The sequence below is a fragment of the Lolium rigidum genome, chromosome 1, assembly GCF_022539505.1.
Source record: "Lolium rigidum isolate FL_2022 chromosome 1, APGP_CSIRO_Lrig_0.1, whole genome shotgun sequence".
NCBI lineage: Eukaryota > Viridiplantae > Streptophyta > Magnoliopsida > Poales > Poaceae > Lolium > Lolium rigidum.
The window spans coordinates 353,679,915-353,698,654 of NC_061508.1; the positions used below are offsets into that span (position 1 = coordinate 353,679,915).

At 39.1% G+C, this 18,740-nt stretch overlaps 1 protein-coding gene and 1 pseudogene across 8 annotated transcripts; both read left to right on the forward strand.

Annotated features, from left to right (window-relative positions):
• Positions 1-6,251: 6,251 nt before the first annotated feature.
• On the forward strand, positions 6,252-11,949 carry LOC124702091. Of its 8 annotated transcripts, none has more exons than XR_007002330.1 (9): positions 7,855-7,901; positions 8,129-8,248; positions 8,331-8,435; positions 8,539-8,590; positions 8,663-8,755; positions 10,316-10,810; positions 11,009-11,076; positions 11,169-11,270; positions 11,698-11,949. XR_007002330.1 is itself a non-coding variant. In XM_047234200.1 (6 exons), the coding sequence occupies exons 1-5, from the start codon at positions 6,399-6,401 to the stop codon at positions 8,158-8,160; spliced, it is 360 nt and encodes a 119-aa protein (XP_047090156.1). In that variant the 5' UTR covers positions 6,252-6,398; the 3' UTR covers positions 8,161-8,248; positions 8,331-8,453. The 8 variants fall into 8 exon arrangements, 1 of the variants encoding a protein (XP_047090156.1); XR_007002347.1 differs by having other exon boundaries at positions 10,375-10,810; XR_007002325.1 differs by having other exon boundaries at positions 8,677-8,755.
• A 3,888-nt stretch (positions 11,950-15,837) lies between these two features.
• LOC124665407 lies at positions 15,838-17,632 on the forward strand (annotated as a pseudogene).
• Positions 17,633-18,740: the final 1,108 nt, after the last annotated feature.

The window sequence follows — 18,740 nt, forward strand, 5'->3', positions numbered from 1 at the left end:
TCCTTCGCCCAGGCGCACGCTAGCCGGAGTGGACATGGCCGCGAAGACGGCGGGGCACTGGGCCGAACTGGCGACCGAGAGGCTGCTTTGTCTGGTGTTCAGTGAAAAGAGGCTGCTTTGTTTGTGTACTGTGTTGTGGAGTGTCATGACGAACGGCTGCGCTTATAATGGAACTACGTATCGAACCCGACTAGTCACTCAACTACAGCATCAACACATGTTTTTTAGTAAGAAACCATCCGTCATCCGTGGATGACCGACGATTATTCTACTAGTTCGATGTGAAGGCCGTTTTGTGAGTAGCGTTCTGGCTCCCTGGCGTTGAGTGGAGAAGATTGGCATGCATATGGCATCTGAAATAAACTCCGCCTAGAAGAACCAGCCGACAGCAAACAAAATTGCTAGTACCACATGATGTAATCTTACCACAAGTAACAAGATCATACACTACAGGTAGGGTATAACCTACAAGAATGCACGAGCCCCTCATGCCGTCTTTTTCAACCAAAATAGTAGAGATAAGAGTATCACTTGTTACACAGACTTCCTGATGTTCAGCGGTAAGATGCTTGCCGTTCAGAGAATGACATGTGTTAGCTTTGATATCACCACCTATCTACACATGAACCAAGATTTATTGCCATACTCTCAGTAGGTGCCAACCTCTCAAACTTCCCATGCATATGATACATTCCATGTAAGACATTTTACATGCAACCAACTATTTTTAAAGGAATGCTCATTTGTCCTTACAGACTGAATCCGACCATCTCAAGTGCTACATGCAAATCGTGAACAAAAAGAATTCATAACTGAAAAATATTGAATCCATTTGTATTGCAATGAGCGAATCTTTTACATGGCCAGCCAAAATTTGAAAAGTTCAACCGTCATCTATGAGCTAAACCTGTCAGGGAATAATTCACTATGCACTATAGCTTCACTTTTCATTGACAGACTTTGGTTATACATCTGAGGATCATCCACAGACTAAACGAAAAATAATGTCATCGGAAGATTTATTTGTGCGGTTTTCTTTGAGAAAACAAACTCCATGCACCGCGTCTTAGATCCTCGCGGTGTGGTTTACTCGCGTCCATGAGTTTGTATCTCTTCTCTTCAACGCCAGTTACGCCCATTTTTATCTCGATAATTGTATGAAGAGGTATCTACAAGAACAAATGATTTCAGTCACGATGAACAAATGCAGCAATGATATCATAAGATACACCACACGGCCTACCCGGTTAGCCAATTTTTAGATTCTCAAAATTCCAAATGAAAATACGAAAGCACGAAGATTTTAGTTTTTGCTATAAATTATGGATTTTATATTTTTAAAATTTTCCGAAAAAATAAAATTAATAATTGCATCGAGCATAAAGATTACTATTACTTTTACCCAAATTTTAGATTTTCAAATTTTTAGGTTTTGGCAAAAAAAAAATATTTTAAAAAATAAAAAAAATAAAAATTGAAAAGTTAATGTTTATTTATTTATTCACGATTATTATTACATCATTATTTTTTTATGAAAAAAATTATTTGAAATTCAAACAATAAAAAAATGTGACATCGACCAACATGTTAATAGGATTGATATGATACTAGTATCACATACATGTGCGCGTAGCACTTGGATGCGGGACAGAATGGAACTCGGAAGTTAAGCGTGCTAGAGGTGGAGTAGTGGGAGGATGGGTGACCGAGCGGGAAGTTTGACCACGAGTAAGTAATTTGACTAGAGATAAGTGTAGTTAGAGATAGAGACTAAGCTATGCAAATAACTGAAATAATAGAAATTCTGAAAAAAAATAGAAAAAAAACGGAGTGAAAAAAATTAGAAACCCAAATGAATTAAAAAAATTAACGAAATAGCCTTTAGTCGCGGTTGGGGACACCAACCGCGACTAAAGGTCCTTCGCCCAGGCGCACGCTAGCCGGAGTGGACATGGCCGCGAAGACGGCGGGGCACTGGGCCGAACTGGCGACCGAGAGGCTGCTTTGTCTGGTGTTCAGTGAAAAGAGGCTGCTTTGTTTGTGTACTGTGTTGTGGAGTGTCATGACGAACGGCCGCGCTTATAATGGAACTACGTACTGAACCCAGCTAGTCACTCAACTACAGCATCAACACATGTTTTCTAGTAAGAAACCATCTGCCATCTGTGGATGACCGACGATTATTCTACTAGTTCTGATGTGAAGGCCGTTTTGTGAGTAGCGTTCTGACTCCCTAGCGTTGAGTGGAGAAGATTGGCATGCATATGGCATCTGAAATAAACTCCGCCTAGAAGAACCAGCCGACAACAAACAAATTTGCTAGTACCACATGATGTAATCTTACCACAAGTAACAAGATCATACACTACAGGTAGGGTATAACCTACAAGAATGCACAGGCCCCTCATGCCGTCTTTTTCAACCAAAATAGTAGAGATAAGAGTATCACTTGTTACACTGACTTCCTGATGTTCAGCGGTAAGATGCTTGCCGTTCAGAGAATGACATGTGTTAGCTTTGATATCACCACCTATCTACACATGAACCAAGATTTATTGCCATACTCTCAGTAGGTGCCAACCTCTCAAACTTCCCATGCATATGATACATTCCATGTAAGACATTTTACATGCAACCAACTATTTTTAAAGAATGCTCATTTATCCTTACAGACTGAATCCGACCATCTCAAGTGCTACATGCAAATCGTGAACAAAAAGAATTCATAACTGAAAAATACTGAATCCATTTGTATTGCAATGAGCGAATCTTTTACATGGCCAGCCAAAATTTGAAAAGTTCAACCGTCATCTATGAGCTAAACCTGTCAGGGAATAATTCACTATGCAGTATAGCTTCACTTTTCATTGATAGACTTTGGTTATACATCTGAGGATCATCCACAGACTAAACGAAAAAATAATGTCATCAGAAGATTTATTTGTGCGGTTTGCTTTGAGAAAACAAACTCCATGCACCGCGTCTTAGATCCCTGCGGTGTGGTTTACTGCGTCCATGAGTTTGTATCTCTTCTCTTCAACGCCAGTGACGCCCATTTTTATCTCGATAATTGTATGAAGAGGTATCTACAAGAAAAAATGATTTCAGTCACGATGAACAAATGCAGCAATGATATCATAAGATACACCACACGGTTTACCCGGTTAGCCAATTTTTAGATTCTCAAAATTCCAAATGAAAATACGAAAGCAGGAAGATTTTAGTTTTTGCTATAAATTATGGATTTTATATTTTTTAAATTTTCCAAAAAAATAAAATTAATAATTGCATCGAGCATAAAGATTACTATTACTTTTACCCAAATTTTAGATTTTCAAATTTTTAGGTTTTGGCAAAAAAAATATTTAAAAAAATAAAAAAAATAAAAATTGAAAAGTTAATGTTTATTTATTTATTCACGATTATTATTACATCATTATTTTTGTTTATGAAAAAAATTATTTGAAATTCAAACAATAAAAAAATGTGACATCGACCAACATGTTAATAGGATTGATATGATACTAGTATCACATACATGTGCGCGTAGCACTTGGATGCGGGACGGAATGGAACTCGGAAGTTAAGCGTGCTAGAGGTGGAGTAGTGGGAGGATGGGTGACCGAGCGGGAAGTTTGACCACGAGTAAGTAATTTGACTAGAGATATGTGTAGTTAGAGATAGAGACTAAGCTATGCAAATAACTGAAATAATAGAAATTCTGAAAAAAAATAGAAAAAAAACGGAGTGAAAAAAAAATTAGAAACCCAAATGAATTAAAAAAATTAACGAAATAGCCTTTAGTCGCGGTTGGGGACACCAACCACGACTAAAGGTCCTTCGCCCAGGCGCACGCTAGCCGGAGTGGACATGGCCGCGAAGACGGCGGGGCACTGGGCCGAACTGGCGACCGAGAGGCTGCTTTGTCTGGTGTTCAGTGAAAAGAGGCTGCTTTGTTTGTGTACTGTGTTGTGGAGTGTCATGACAAACGGCCGCGCTTATAATGGAACTACGTACTGAACCCAGCTAGTCACTCAACTACAGCATCAACACATGTTTTCTAGTAAGAAACCATCTGTCATCTGTGGATGACCGACGATTATTCTACTAGTTCTGATGTGAAGGCCGTTTTGTGAGTAGCGTTCTGGCTCCCTGGCGTTGAGTGGAGAAGATTGGCATGCATATGGCATCTGAAATAAACTCCGTCTAGAAGAACCAGCCGACAGCAAACAAAATTGCTAGTACCACATGATGTAATCTTACCACAAGTAACAAGATCATACACTATAGGTAGGGTATAACCTACAAGAATGCACAGGCCCCTCATGCCGTCTTTTCAACCAAAATAGTAGAGATAAGAGTATCACTTGTTACACTGACTTCCTGATGTTCAGCGGTAAGATGCTTGCCGTTCAGAGAATGACATGTGTTAGCTTTGATATCACCACCTATCTACACATGAACCAAGATTTATTGCCATACTCTCAGTAGGTGCCAACCTCTCAAACTTCCCATGCATATGATACATTCCATGTAAGACATTTTACATGCAACCAACTATTTTTAAAGAATGCTCATTTGTCCTTACAGACTGAATCCGACCATCTCAAGCGCTACATGCAAATCGTGAACAAAAAGAATTCATAACTGAAAAATACTAAATCCATTTGTATTGCAATGAGCGAATCTTTTACATGGCCAGCCAAAATTTGAAAAGTTCAACCGTCATCTATGAGCTAAACCTGTCAGGGAATAATTCACTATGCACTATAGCTTCACTTTTCATTGATAGACTTTGGTTATACATCTGAGGATCATCCACAGACTAAACGAAAAAATAATGTCATCAGAAGATTTATTTGTGCGGTTTGCTTTGAGAAAACAAACTCCATGCACCGCGTCTTAGATCCCTGCGGTGTGGTTTACTCGCGTCCATGAGTTTGTATCTCTTCTCTTCAACGCCGGTGACGCCCATTTTTATCTCGATAATTGTATGAAGAGGTATCTACAAGAACAAATGATTTCAATCACGATGAACAAATGCAGCAATGATATCATAAGATACACCACACGGCTTACCCGGTTAGCCAATTTTTAGATTCTCAAAATTCCAAATGAAAATACGAAAGCAGGAAGATTTTAGTTTTTGCTATAAATTATGGATTTTATATTTTTTAAATTTTCCAAAAAAATAAAATTAATAATTGCATCGAGCATAAAGATTACTATTACTTTTACCCAAATTTTAGATTTTTAAATTTTTAGGTTTTGGCAAAAAAAAAAATTTAAAAAAATAAAAAAAATAAAAATTGAAAAGTTAATGTTTATTTATTTATTCACGATTATTATTACATCATTATTTTTGTTTATGAAAAAAATTATTTGAAATTCAAACAATAAAAAAATGTGACATCGACCAACATGTTAATAGGATTGATATGATACTAGTATCACATACATGTGCGCGTAGCACTTGGATGCGGGACGGAATGGAACTCGGAAGTTAAGCGTGCTAGAGGTGGAGTAGTGGGAGGATGGGTGACCGAGCGGGAAGTTTGACCACGAGTAAGTAATTTGACTAGAGATAAGTGTAGTTAGAGATAGAGACTAAGCTATGCAAATAACTGAAATAATAGAAATTCTGAAAAAAAAAATAAAAAAAAACGGAGTGAAAAAAATTAGAAACCCAAATGAATTAAAAAAAATTAACGAAATAGCCTTTAGTCGCGGTTGGGGACACCAACCGCGACTAAAGGTCCTTCGCCCAGGCGCACGCTAGCCGCCCACGTGGTTGGGCCTTTAGTCGCGGTTCGTAAGCAACCGCGACTAAAGGGGGGCCTTTAGTCGCGGTTGCGCAACCGCGACTAATGGCAGTTGCGAACCGCGACTAAAGGCCATTTTTCTACCAGTGATATATACTTGTCGAAGAAACATAAGTAACTCGGGAACGGATACATGGTGGATCTTGCACATTTCATATTTTCTCTTGAAGAAAAACGGCTATAGCTATTTTCATGTGAAATATCAAAGCTATTGACAAGCAATCATATTATGCCAAGTGTTACATGATACACTTTGAGAACAAGCAAGTGCGTGGGTGTTTGCCCTATGCCTGGGCGCTCCACGATAGTCCCCTGGCGCGCGTCGACTGGGCCTCGCTTGGTCTCCACCGTCTGGCGAAAGATGAGCCCCGTCTGGCGGAAAACGCGTCGCTCTTGTTTCTCTCTCACACAGCCCACGCATCCTCCGAAACCCTACCCTCTCGCTACACATGTTTTGGCGGCGGCGGCGGCTCCCCACGCGCTCCTCTTCCCCACGTTCTCACCAAGCCTCTCCAGGCCACTAGCGGATCGGAGTCTCTCCAATACATGGCGTCTCTCCCCGCGAAGAAACCCTAGATGCGGCGGCGGTCTGATGCGGGAGGTGGGACAGGGATTCAGTGACATTCAAACAGCATGGCACGCTGTGCCATGATCTCCTATCCACCATACACTCTTCATCTAACGGCTGCTATCAACCGATCTGAAAATTTTGCCAAATTTATCTTTTTTGCTGCGCCCAAAATACAAAATATTTTTGATTGAAACTTTCCGTACTTACAACATGATTGGTTGGCAACATGTATATTTTTATTTTGAATTTTTTTGATGATTTTTTGTTTAAAAAAAAACATCATCAAAAAATTCAAAACAAAAAATGTAAGTATTACCAACGAATCATGTTGTAACTAGGGAAAGTTTCAATCAAAAATACTTTGTATTTTGGGCGTAGCAAAAAAGATAAATTTAGCAAAATTTTCAGATCGGTTGATTGCAGCCGTTAGATGAAGAATGTATGGTGGATAGGAGATCATGGCACAACGTGCCATGCTGTTTGAATGTCACTGAATCCCTGTCCCGGGAGGTGCTACGCCCGCCATGGTCATTGGCGGACGGAGCTCTAGAGGCAGCGGTAGCTCGACATCGACGGCGACGGCGGCCGGACAGGTAGGAACTCTCTCCTCCCTCTCTCCAGCTACTCAAACCCTAGCGTCGCCCCTCTTGGTCGTCTCCTCCGGCGCCGGTGACCGGGACTCGGTCAACGCCGTCCATCTCATCCCACTGGTGACCTCTCCCTGCTCCTTCTCCCCTCATAGCTTTTTCTTGAACAGGGAAGAAGGACGCGACCGAACTTAGAGAACGACCGGCGGAGAGAACATGCTCCATCCCATGACCCGCGCCGCTGCTCCAACCACTGCTTCGGCAGCTCCTGCTGGTTCATCTACTTGACCGGGCCGCTGCAGCTCCAACCCATGAAAACAAGGTAGATTTCTGCCCTCCTTTCCGTTCTTTGCTGTTTTTTCCTCATTAGCTATGGAATACAGCTAACTGAAGTTAATTTCTAGAAAAGGTTGAGATGATCTACATGACAGTCAGGCCTGCCAGTTCAACTTATTTTGTTATGCACTTTTTTTTGTCTTCTCTCACTGTTTTAGTTCCAGTTTAATTCGGTTCAGACCAAAGTAATAGTGACTCTTCTACATATATAGGTTAAAGTTATTATTTTTTGCTTCAAAAAAGTACTTTTTGCTGAAGGAAATAAAGCTTCTTCGGAGCCCATGAACTTGCCGCTGGTTGGCTTCTGAAGGTGCATCAAATTTTAAACGTACTGCGGTTCATGGAAGTTAATAGCGAAGTAAAATGTTTTGACATTATAAGCAATACAAATTCATCCTTGCTCACCAACGTCAGATCTTAATGCTCACATTAATCTATGCAATATGCACATAATTTAGAGTTCAGAACCTTATTAGACATTATTTTGAACACAAGGTATAATTTCTAACAATTACAGTGAACTATTATGCATTTACGGCGAAGTCAAAGGAGAAAGAAAAATCAGAGAAGGAGGCATCATTGCAGGTAAAATTATGTCATGTGTTTATTTTCTTCTTTTCAGAGATATTTTTTCTTGTCTGAGTCGACTATTCAGCAAGGTCAAATTACATAATACTATCTGAATTTTTAACATGTGGTGGTGTTTGCCTGCGCATAACATCGTTTATAATAATAAAGCTACTAAATTGATAAACAGATGTATGTTTTATCTTTCTCCTTTTCCTTCTGTCACTGATCTTTAGTTACTGCAGGTGGAGCAAGGAGGAACAATCAGCAGATCTAGCATTTATTTTGCTCAAGCTACAGGTTATTGTTATAATAAACAGTGTGCCTTCATTCAACAGGCTATCATGGAGCTCTTATTGGACATGGTACAGTAGCCTATTTAGCATTTAGTTATCTGGGTTGATGCATTTGAAATTGTTATCCAAAACTGGCTTCATGTATTTGCAGTTGCAGCTAGATGATGACAAAGTGGATCCTCAACAACACCCCATTGTATAGAGGTTTTTTGACGGCAAGAGCATTTGTGTATTTTGAAATGCTTGGTCATGACCTGTAAGCAACTTCCATCAGGCGTGTATTCACTAATACTTCTACAACTATTCCCTTTGTTAGTTGAATAATGAATAACGTGGTAACTTAAACTCCCACTTTATAGGTATGTGCTAGAGAAAGAATGGCTTCACAAGTTCACGACAAAACTTTGACAGGTTAGGTCTCATTTCCAGATGATGTTAAATTGCGTATGTATATGTCACCAACTTACGATATTATATCCACAGCGCACTCTGTTTAGATATTAGTGTATTGGTTGTCCATGAAGATGTTGGCATTGTTCACAGAAGCTAAAACCAAAATTATCCCGTGATTCCAAAGTGAGTTTCTTCCCCTCAAAATAAGCACTTGCTATGATTACCATTAGTATGCTATTACTTCTGGCCATGGTTATGCTTGATGGGTGAGGTGCTCATCATTTATTTGGTTTTAATTGGTTGTAACAATCAGTCGATGGTATTATGCATCACCATCATGTTTCTGGCTTATTGAAATATGCTTCATGTAGTTATCATTGTTCCTATAATTTCTCTTGATTTCTTGAACCATCATGTACTGGTAACTGGTGTGGTACTGGTATGTTCGTGTTTTCCCATAGCACATAGTTTCCTTCGTGCGGGATTTTCCTCTATTACCACTTGCCATTTCTCATAGAAAGAAATTCAAGGTTGATGCATTCCGTGTCAACTAAGCACCATGTTTTCCTCTTTTTGAGATAATTGGCTTGTTTGGTAGTCCTACTCTTGAGCCCTACTGATGGTTAGAAGTGATTTGTACATACAGAATGGTTCGAATGGTTAGGTAAATATCGTATTGTTGGTTAGAATCATGGGCATATGAATCAAAATTGTTGTTTCGGAAATGATACTTCATTGTATCCTATATGGTGATCCTTTTTACGAGATTATGTTGATTCTTTGGTTGGGGTAGTTTCTTCGGTTCCCTGTGGTTCAGCCGGTCTGCAATAGTGTTGATCATGGCTACAATAGCTCAAGGGAACTTCTTGGGCAAATATCTTTTTTGGCAGCTTGAGTTGTTCCAGGCTGTGGGGTTTCTCATGGCTTACTTGTAGCTACAATTTTGCTCCATCGTGTTGTATGGCTCAAGTTGGACGCTTAGCCTGGTTACCATTTTTTTGTGCACCAAATTGTAGCTCCATTTTGGTCTTCTTGTATCTTGAATGACTGACAAACTTATACCCGGAAGATATATGCACTTGACAGTGTAAGCTGAGATCTTACGAGTTGCTATAGTCTGGGTCCTAGAAGTTGTACATGTGTTCTAATTTATTTTGGATTTTTTTTGAGTGCTAAGATTACGTACTAAATATCGCTAGCCTTTTCTCTTCTCAAGTTACATATATAGTTGAATATAGAGGTGGTTATTCTGCAGATCAGCAATATAGTGGTTCTTCATGAATATGAGTTTCTCACAAGCAGTGTGAATTAACTACTGGTGTCGTAGCATTTTGTGTAGGATTATAGGTACAATGGTTCATGTTCTACATAAATTAGCATTTTGTGTAGCATTTTTTCATATTGTTCATGAATATGAGTTTCTCACAAGCAGGGTGAGTTCCTCACAATGCCCACTGGTTCCATACTTCGTATTTCCTGTCTCCATCAAATTTATGTATATCTTTCTCTGAATTCAATCTCTGTTTGCCTATATTGTTGACTCTATAGATACAATGTACATACATGATTGTGCAGTTTTACCTATTTAATATATTATTGGAAATCATGGATCTAAATAAAGGTTACATTGGCGATTGATCATTTGTAGAATGCTTCCACTGAGATAATGTGACTACATATTTACTTGTGGTTTTGTTGTTAATGCTAAGTAATCGATATAACAAACTTGCATTCATTCTTCAGTTGTGGTATCACTCACACCTTGGTTATGGATGGTGGTTGGCATACATGATGGACGACAGTCGGAGTGAGGCAAACTGCATACTGGAAAACAGCCGGAGCAAGGCCTCGAGGACTAGGCCAACTGCCATGGACTACAATCAGGACAGCACCGCCGCCAAGCAGCCACTGACACATGCTGAAGCATCTCTGCAGTACACTACAATTGCCTGCGAAGCATGAGATATTTAAGCTAACAAATGGTTAATTGGTTTCAGCGCATAGGGTGACCTTGGTGAGGGCATACAGGAGGAACACCTTCCATGCAGCAGTAGCAGCCAAGAAGGCTGAGAAGCTATTTCTGAAGGTGAGGATTGATGGGGTGCCATACATTAGTAAGGTCGCCCTCCGGATGTACAAGGGGTATAGGGAGCTTAGAGAGGCGCTAGATTTGCTCTTCTCTGCCCAGTCCTTCTGACCAGCTCGCCGTTGCTTGCTTGTGGAAAATGTGCCATGTGAGTAAGTACCATATCTCCCCCATCTTGTCCTGCTTGAGTGCTCAGTGATATTTCTGCTTATTATAGTCTTGAATGGGTGTATTATTTTCACCTGATCTCTGAATTGTAGGTTGTTAATGCACTTCTTTGGAGAGAGGAAACTGTTGCTTCTGTTGGTTAATTTATAAGCGTTACATCTTTCATGTTGGTCATTTTACAGGTTTTGCCAAGTTGATGAGATTTGGAGACATGAGCTCTATAAGAACTCTGTAGGAACTCAAAGTCCATGTAAGGAACAATGCCTGAATAATTTGAAGCATGCCACTTCTTTTGATATCCATTTTAAAATTTACTGTTATATTGGTTCTTTTGCTGTGCAGGGTTAAGCTGTACTTGCTTCCAGAAATCTTCAATCAATTCAAAAATCACATTCGAAGCAAAGCACCAAAGTCACTTGATGACTCCCATCAGATAAAGTCAAGGTAAACATCCTACTTTAGGTGATATATATATTCTCTTATAGTTGGCAGAAAGTTTTGATATAAAGGAGATTAACTTGACAGTTTCCCTTGCAATTAACTAATTCAAATATGTGATGTGATATATATTCTCTCACTACCATCATTCTCAGAATATATATGTAGCTCCTGCTAATCAGGTTAATGTATATATCAAGGATCTGTGAAGATATATGTAACTCTTGCTAATCAGAATATTGTATATAACAAGAAGATAACCTTTCCTGCTTAGACTGTGAGTCAATTGGATTTCCTTTATGGACAACATACTGTATATTCCTTTTTGCTACAAAATCTATTATTTTTCTAGGGCATGTAAAAACAAGTTAGGTATGTATTTCCAAAGTTCTCACGAGGTTAGTTTGCCCACTGTTTTTTTTTTGGTTTCCAGATATTGAGCAAAGGATCGAACCATGCATTGGTCAAATTCCCTAATATTTGTTCAGATTGTATGATTGTGTGGATCTACCATTTGTAATAATCAAATTCCCTAATATTTGTTCAGATTGTATGATTGTGTGGATCTACCATTTGTAATAATGTATTATATTCCACATCGGTGGGACTACCTTTGCGAGATGCATGTATCCGTGCTCTGATGTAATCTTGGATCCTATATAAATGCAATTACAACTATTTTTTATGTCCCCATGTTTCATTTATCCAAGTGACCAACACGATAGTACTATATTTTATTATAAGTTTGTTTTAGTTGACCATCACAATATTCAGATTGGGTTGCCCCTGACTGGCGAGGAGGCGCCCCATGGGGCACCCCAACCACTAGTGACATTAATTTGCATGAGTAGTTCGTGGCATTGAAGAATATCTAGAAAAAACATTTAATACGTATATTTCTTTTAATGGGAGAAGATTTGGAAAAATCATATAGTGAAATTAATGAGTGAATCAAACAAATCAACTTTATTTGGCAGCATATCAGTAAATCTTTGAGATATCAAATATACATTTGAGCCAGCTATTACTTAATGCAACTCATTAAATCGCGCTCATCATATAGGATTGTATGTGGCTGGAAGCACGAGTGACATTTTTTTTTCTTGGGCAATTTTTTTTCCTTAAAAACAAAATTGAAAAAAATGGAGATGCATGTAGGCGTGTACCTAGTTTGATATTTTCTTAAGAAAGAAAGGAAGTTCCGTATAAGAAAGAACAAGACGGAATTTAGCAAGCGACCACAGATAATATATGTACGTGATGTCTATATGGAAAGTTTGGGGTTACATTTATATGAGATATATGTTTGTATGTGTGTTTGTAAACTCATTGGGTCAGATCCACAAAGTGCAAAATATATATATGTCAATTTATTGATCGGACAATCTCGGTATAACACCTTGAATCTATTCAAGTAATAGTTTCGTTTGGAAAAAGGAAAAAAAATATTTTAACCAATCAGAGTGGCGTATGTTGAACACCTAGCTGTTTTCAAATTCGTGAACACACATTTTCGTAGCTAAAAATAATATGGGAGCTATATGACTCAGAACAAATAAAAAAGAGTGCGAAAAACTATTTGTTCTCAAATTAGAAAATAGAAACATTTCCGTCAGCCCCAAAAACATTGAGTTCTAACACCTCTTTTTGTCTCTCATTCTGACTCCAATGTTGAGTTACCATCCTACACCAAATGAGAAACCACACTAAAACACCGACACAAAAACCTTAACAAAAAATTAGACCATCTTCAAAAGCAAAAACCTGAAGCCATCCTCCAACTCCGCCCAAGCCGGCGTTGAGCCCATAGTGGGATAGACCAAAAAAAAAGGGAAAAGAGAGTCAGAATTAGCGAGAAATAAGGACGAACAAGTTCAAGGAGCTAACCTGTTTGAAATTAGAGAAATTCTGCAGTCCCAAGTAGACCGCTGAACTTTATGTAACCTGTAGCATGAAGGGTGTCATATCAAGGTATTATCATATATAAACTAGTGTAGAAAGATGTAATGAAAAATTACCTTCAGAGAGGGGGTTATACCTAGGGATGATCATTCAATCCATCCACAACCAAGAAAAGGAAAAGAAACCTCACAACAATGATCACTTAGAGAAGAACATAAAGAAAACAGTAGTGCTTCAGGACCTACATCATCCATTGATAAATCAAATCAAAGTTCGCAAACCACTGCAGGGAAATAATAAGAATTACAAGTGAACATGTTTTTTCTTTTGGTGAAGATATCAATTAAATCCAACCTCTGCAACAACGCAATACCCTAATGGTAGAACGGATGCACATAACCAAAAAAAAAGAAACAAAAAAAAGTCTCACTACAGTGTTAGAACCCTTGTAGCAGCAGCACTAACACCACCAATACAATACCCGAAGTCCAAGTTCTCCAAAAGCGACGCATGAAGGAAACAATGCACAAACGCCATCGTCCCCTGATCATAGATCAAAGGTTTCGTCCTAATAAATGTCCCCGCTCTCAAAATAATGCCTTCAACAAGAACATTGCTAGACTACCCAGGTTTAGAGGTTAGAAACGAGATGAATAGATGTGTGCATTGCATTCATGAATAGAAAATCCTGGTAATTCCACGCTTATGGAATTGAAGTAGACCGACGCCATAAACTTCATTGTGACCTTTACTAAAACCTTGTTTTGGTAGATGTGAATTGATCTATGGGTTAGATGAAATGGAACTAGAACAATTACAACAACAATTTAAGTGAGGATCAAATACCAGATCATATAAAGGACCAGAATATGGTATTCCTTGCAACAACATGTGTATACCTATTTATCTACAAATCAAAGAACACGAAAATGGAGAAACTATTTTCGACTTATGTTTTCCATGCCTTTAACTAATCCATGTTCCTACCATGATCTTCATGGTATATCTTCAACTAAATTCTTGAATTCGTGAGAAGAAAACCAACAATACTTGTCTTATCGAACCTTGATCATTGCATTCTTCTTTATCTCAATTCCTCTACACTAAACCCTAGAGAAGGGGGTGCATCAGACAAAAAGATCAACACTTGAGATAAAACCTTAGGATATTATTAAAGTCATTGCCAAGTGAGAGAAGTCATTGGTACTAACCTAGCCATGTGCATCCAAGAAAGTACAAGAGAAAAGTTATAACCCTAGTTGTCCAAGCCAGGTGATAACCCTATTTCACTAGTGATACCTAGGAAGCCAATACCATGATACTCATAATTTGGTAATGATCATAAAACCTAAGAACTTGAAGAAAAGTATCTACTGAGGAATAAGTTGATAATGTTCAATGCATGATTATGCTTTGAGAGGTAAAGGAGAATAAGTTAAACCCTAATATGATAAGAAAATATCATCCATCACAGAGAATCAAGGGAGACCACTAGTAAGCAACCCTAGACCATTCTTAAACATTTTAAATAGTAAAGCAATTGAAGGAAACAAAATCTTGCCTAGTCCAGCCGTTATGGTAATCCTAACCATATTTTGATGTAACCATCATCGATGGTTAAAAAGAACAAGCCTAGTCCACTCAACCTATATTCTACACACCTAAAATCCAATACCATATCTCAACCTAGACTTGTGTAATACTTAGCTGCCACAAGTAAATGTCAAGTTTAAATAAAAATATAACAGTATGTAACCTACACAAAAAAAAGTCTAAATGCACTATTCACAATATAAAGGAGCAGACGATAGTATGACAAAGTTCAGTTTTCTCTTTATTTTGTAGATCAGATACGACCATAGTTTTTCTTGAAAATTTGCACGAGTAAGTATGAAGGTGATAGGTACGTGCGTGAATTGTCTAATTTTTTTCCAAAACATTTGAATAAAGTTGTTCGATTTTTAAAATATCAGGTACAACTACATCTAGATGCTCCATCGTAATACTCGACCAATAGGCCATACCAAGTAACACCTGAACCCGGAATACAAATTTTGCCATCGAGCTAATAGTTTCTGTCAAGCCCATTTTAAAGAACATCTTTTGCTTAGTCCTACTTAGGTTAAAACAGAAAATAGTTTCAAAATAAGTTTCTTGTTAAAACTTAAAATATAACCACATTTTACATATATTTACCATATAATACCTCTTACATAAAATTCCAACACACTTGCATAACATTCTGCATATATTCTCCTTCATTTCTTTCTCATCTTACGGTCTTCTATTGATGAACAAATTAATCTGTCAAAAATGTTTCACCGTTGTGCTACTTATCATCATCATTTCTCTCAAGAGCTTACCTCACAGCCAGCCATTTATGCAGAATCTGCCACCACCAATCAACCATTGCCTTTTTCATCTCTTCTCACTAACACGAGCAATTCAACAAATTAAATTGCAAAGATTGATTGATTTGGGAGCTGAGCTCATCACAAGTTGATTTAATTCCCTGATGCATGAGTCTTGTTTCTATGAGAGACACTTCCGGGCAAGCTGAATCAAAGAGTTGGCCTTCCTCTGCGCTCTAATTGTGCCTCTATTAGAATCAAGATAATGTAAATATTTTCATATTATATGAATTCAGTATTATAGATATTAATATTTGGAGATGGTGTTTTGGCTTGTAGGTCTAAATGCACATATTAAGAAAAATGCATTTTAAATTTATTCTAAAATGTTGAAAAATTATGAAAACAAATCTCCGATGTACATTTGGATATTCTACGTTCACTCACAAAAGTTTGTAGAAAAAAGATATTTTGTGTGGCCTATGTAGAAAAGATAAAAAGTAAAAATGCTCATTTGTGGTTGCTTTTTCAGGAGTCTACAGAGGTTGCTCAGGAGGTAGTAGTTCCACATGGAACCCAGGAATTCATGTTCGCGGAGATAATGGCTTCCACCAATAACTTTTCACGTGACAACCTGATTGCTCATTGTGGCTTTGGAAAAGTGTACCGTGGCAGGCTTCACGATGGGCGAGAGGTGGCTGTGAAGCGCATGGATTACATACAGACGACCAGTTTACAGGAGGAATTCGACGCGGAGCTTGCCATCCTGTCACGGCTGCGACACAAACACATCATCCGCCTCCTTGGATCGTGTGTGACTCTGAGCAAGGACAAGCGCCTGCAAGCCCCCACACTAAAGAAGAAAAAGGGCCTGCTAAAAAGGTGGAGAAAGGAACCGGATGAGTCGGAAGAGCCGGATGAGCCGGAAGTGCTGGAGAGGCATATATCGTCTATGAGTACATGGAGAACAGGACGTTCTTCGACCACCTGCACTCTGACCATGGCTCATCCGACCTGTCTCCTGTGACTTTGTCGTGGAAGATGCGCATCGATGTGCTCCTCGGCATGTCACGTGCCATGGAGCACCTACAGTGTCATGCCAACCCACCTATCATCCACCGTGATATCAAATCGGATAACATCCTTTTCGATGCCAATTGGGTTCCGCATTTGTCAGACTTTGGCTTGTCGGTCGCCTGGGACATAGCGAGTCATGAGTCAGACATGGAAGTCTCCCACATTGCAGGCACATATGGGTACATGGCCCCTGAGTACGTAATGAATGGTCGTCTAAGTCTGGCGAGCGACGTGTACAGCTTAGGCATGGTGATGCTCGAGGTTCTTACAGGGAAGAAGGCATATTCTGAAGAGGTGACATTTGCAGATCTCCCCACCGTACCGTGTCATTTGGACATGCGACCTGTACCGGAGCCAACACCATGGCAGCTGCAGGCGCTGAAGCGTGTGGCATGGACTGCACGATGTTGTGTGAAGTTGGATGCAAAGGACCGGATGGCCATTTCAGAGGTCGTTGCCAACCTTGAGAAGGCACATGAGTTGATCTGCAGAGACGAGCCAGGTTCAGTAGATGAACCAGATTTGTTTGACGAGTTGCCAGACTCACCACGTGCCAGCAGCGTGTCATCGGAAGGCTACCGGTCCGATCTGGTACACTATAAACCAATTCATGTCTATTCATATTAATGAATTCGATACTGTTCGTAGACTGATGAAGGGGCTCACTACTCATCTTGTGATAGGAACCTGAGGTGTTGGAGGAGGAGCGTTGACACCAATCCTTGAAGGCGGTCTCTGGCTTCAATCACCTGATGAGCATCCACATTTTGGTAATCAACATGCGCTTGTTGGCATGGGCGGTTTAGCACATCCACATAACAAGCAAGGCACCGTTTATAGCACATATTTGTATGGAAGATAGCAGGACAATATGTATGTACTTCAGAACTGAGATAGGAGAAGTAAACCTAAATAAATTCAGAGAGTGCACTTAGAAGACAACATATCAAGATGAGAATATGAACAATTTGAGCAAGACAACATGACAGTTCATCATGTCTAGTGTTTGAGCAAGATAGTAAAGAATGCAGCTCATAACACACTGTCTTTCTTTAGCAGATGATGTTGCCATACACAATCACACAGAGCACAAGACTATGCATAGGCTAGAGTATAATAGTTATGCACACGATGATTAAAGCATAAAAATAGGAGAAGCTAAATAAATTCAGAGGTGACATGGATAACAGTATGCATAGGAGAAAAAATAAACTAATCGAATGTACTCAGAATGAAACAAATCTGAGACATTCTCACATGCTAATGCAACACTAATTCCAACAAATTCTCATTTCCTGCTATATAACAAGCATGTCACGATTTATGTATGGCTAGTACATACCTTCTAATCCGATTCGAGAAATTGATCTCCCAAACTTGTGACAGGCTGTCAAATAATTTAGTTCTTTCCTCTGCGAACATAGCCACTCTCCTCTCCTTTATTGCTTTTTATGCAAGTCGATTAGCTTCTAGTACCAATGATAACTTAAAGAAATAACGATGTAAAAACATGCTAAAATGCACTCATCAGTTGGCTTGGCCATATAAGTTGGAAACGCATGAAGAAGCTCCGTGATGATGGTCTTGTAAGTTCGTTCGACTTGGAGTCAATCGAGACGCGAGTCGTGCCTTCTTGGGAAGATGACCAAGACACCTTTTGCACAGAGTTGCGAGAGGTCGTCTGACTTACTTGAGCTGGTACATAGTTATGTATGTGGCCCAATTAGCACGATATCTATAGGTGGTTATGAGTTTTTCATTACCTTCACTGATGATTTGAGTAGATATGAATATATCTACTTGATGAAACATTAATCGAAAGCCTTTCAAAAGTTCAAAGAATTCAAAAATAAAATACAAAATCAACTCGGCAAGAATATAAAGCTTCTGCGGTTGGACCGTGGAGGTGAGTACATGAGCCATGTGTTTGATGACCATCTAAAGAGTTGTGGAATAGTTTCTCAACTCACACCGATAGGAACTCCACGGAGAAATGGTGTGTCAGAGAGGCCGAATCGGATCTTGTTGGAATGGTACGATCGATCTTTAGTCAGACAGATCTACCTTTGTCATTTTAGGGTTATTGTATGGAAGCTGCAGCTTTCACGCTAAACAGATTACCATCAAAGTCAGTAGAGAAGACATG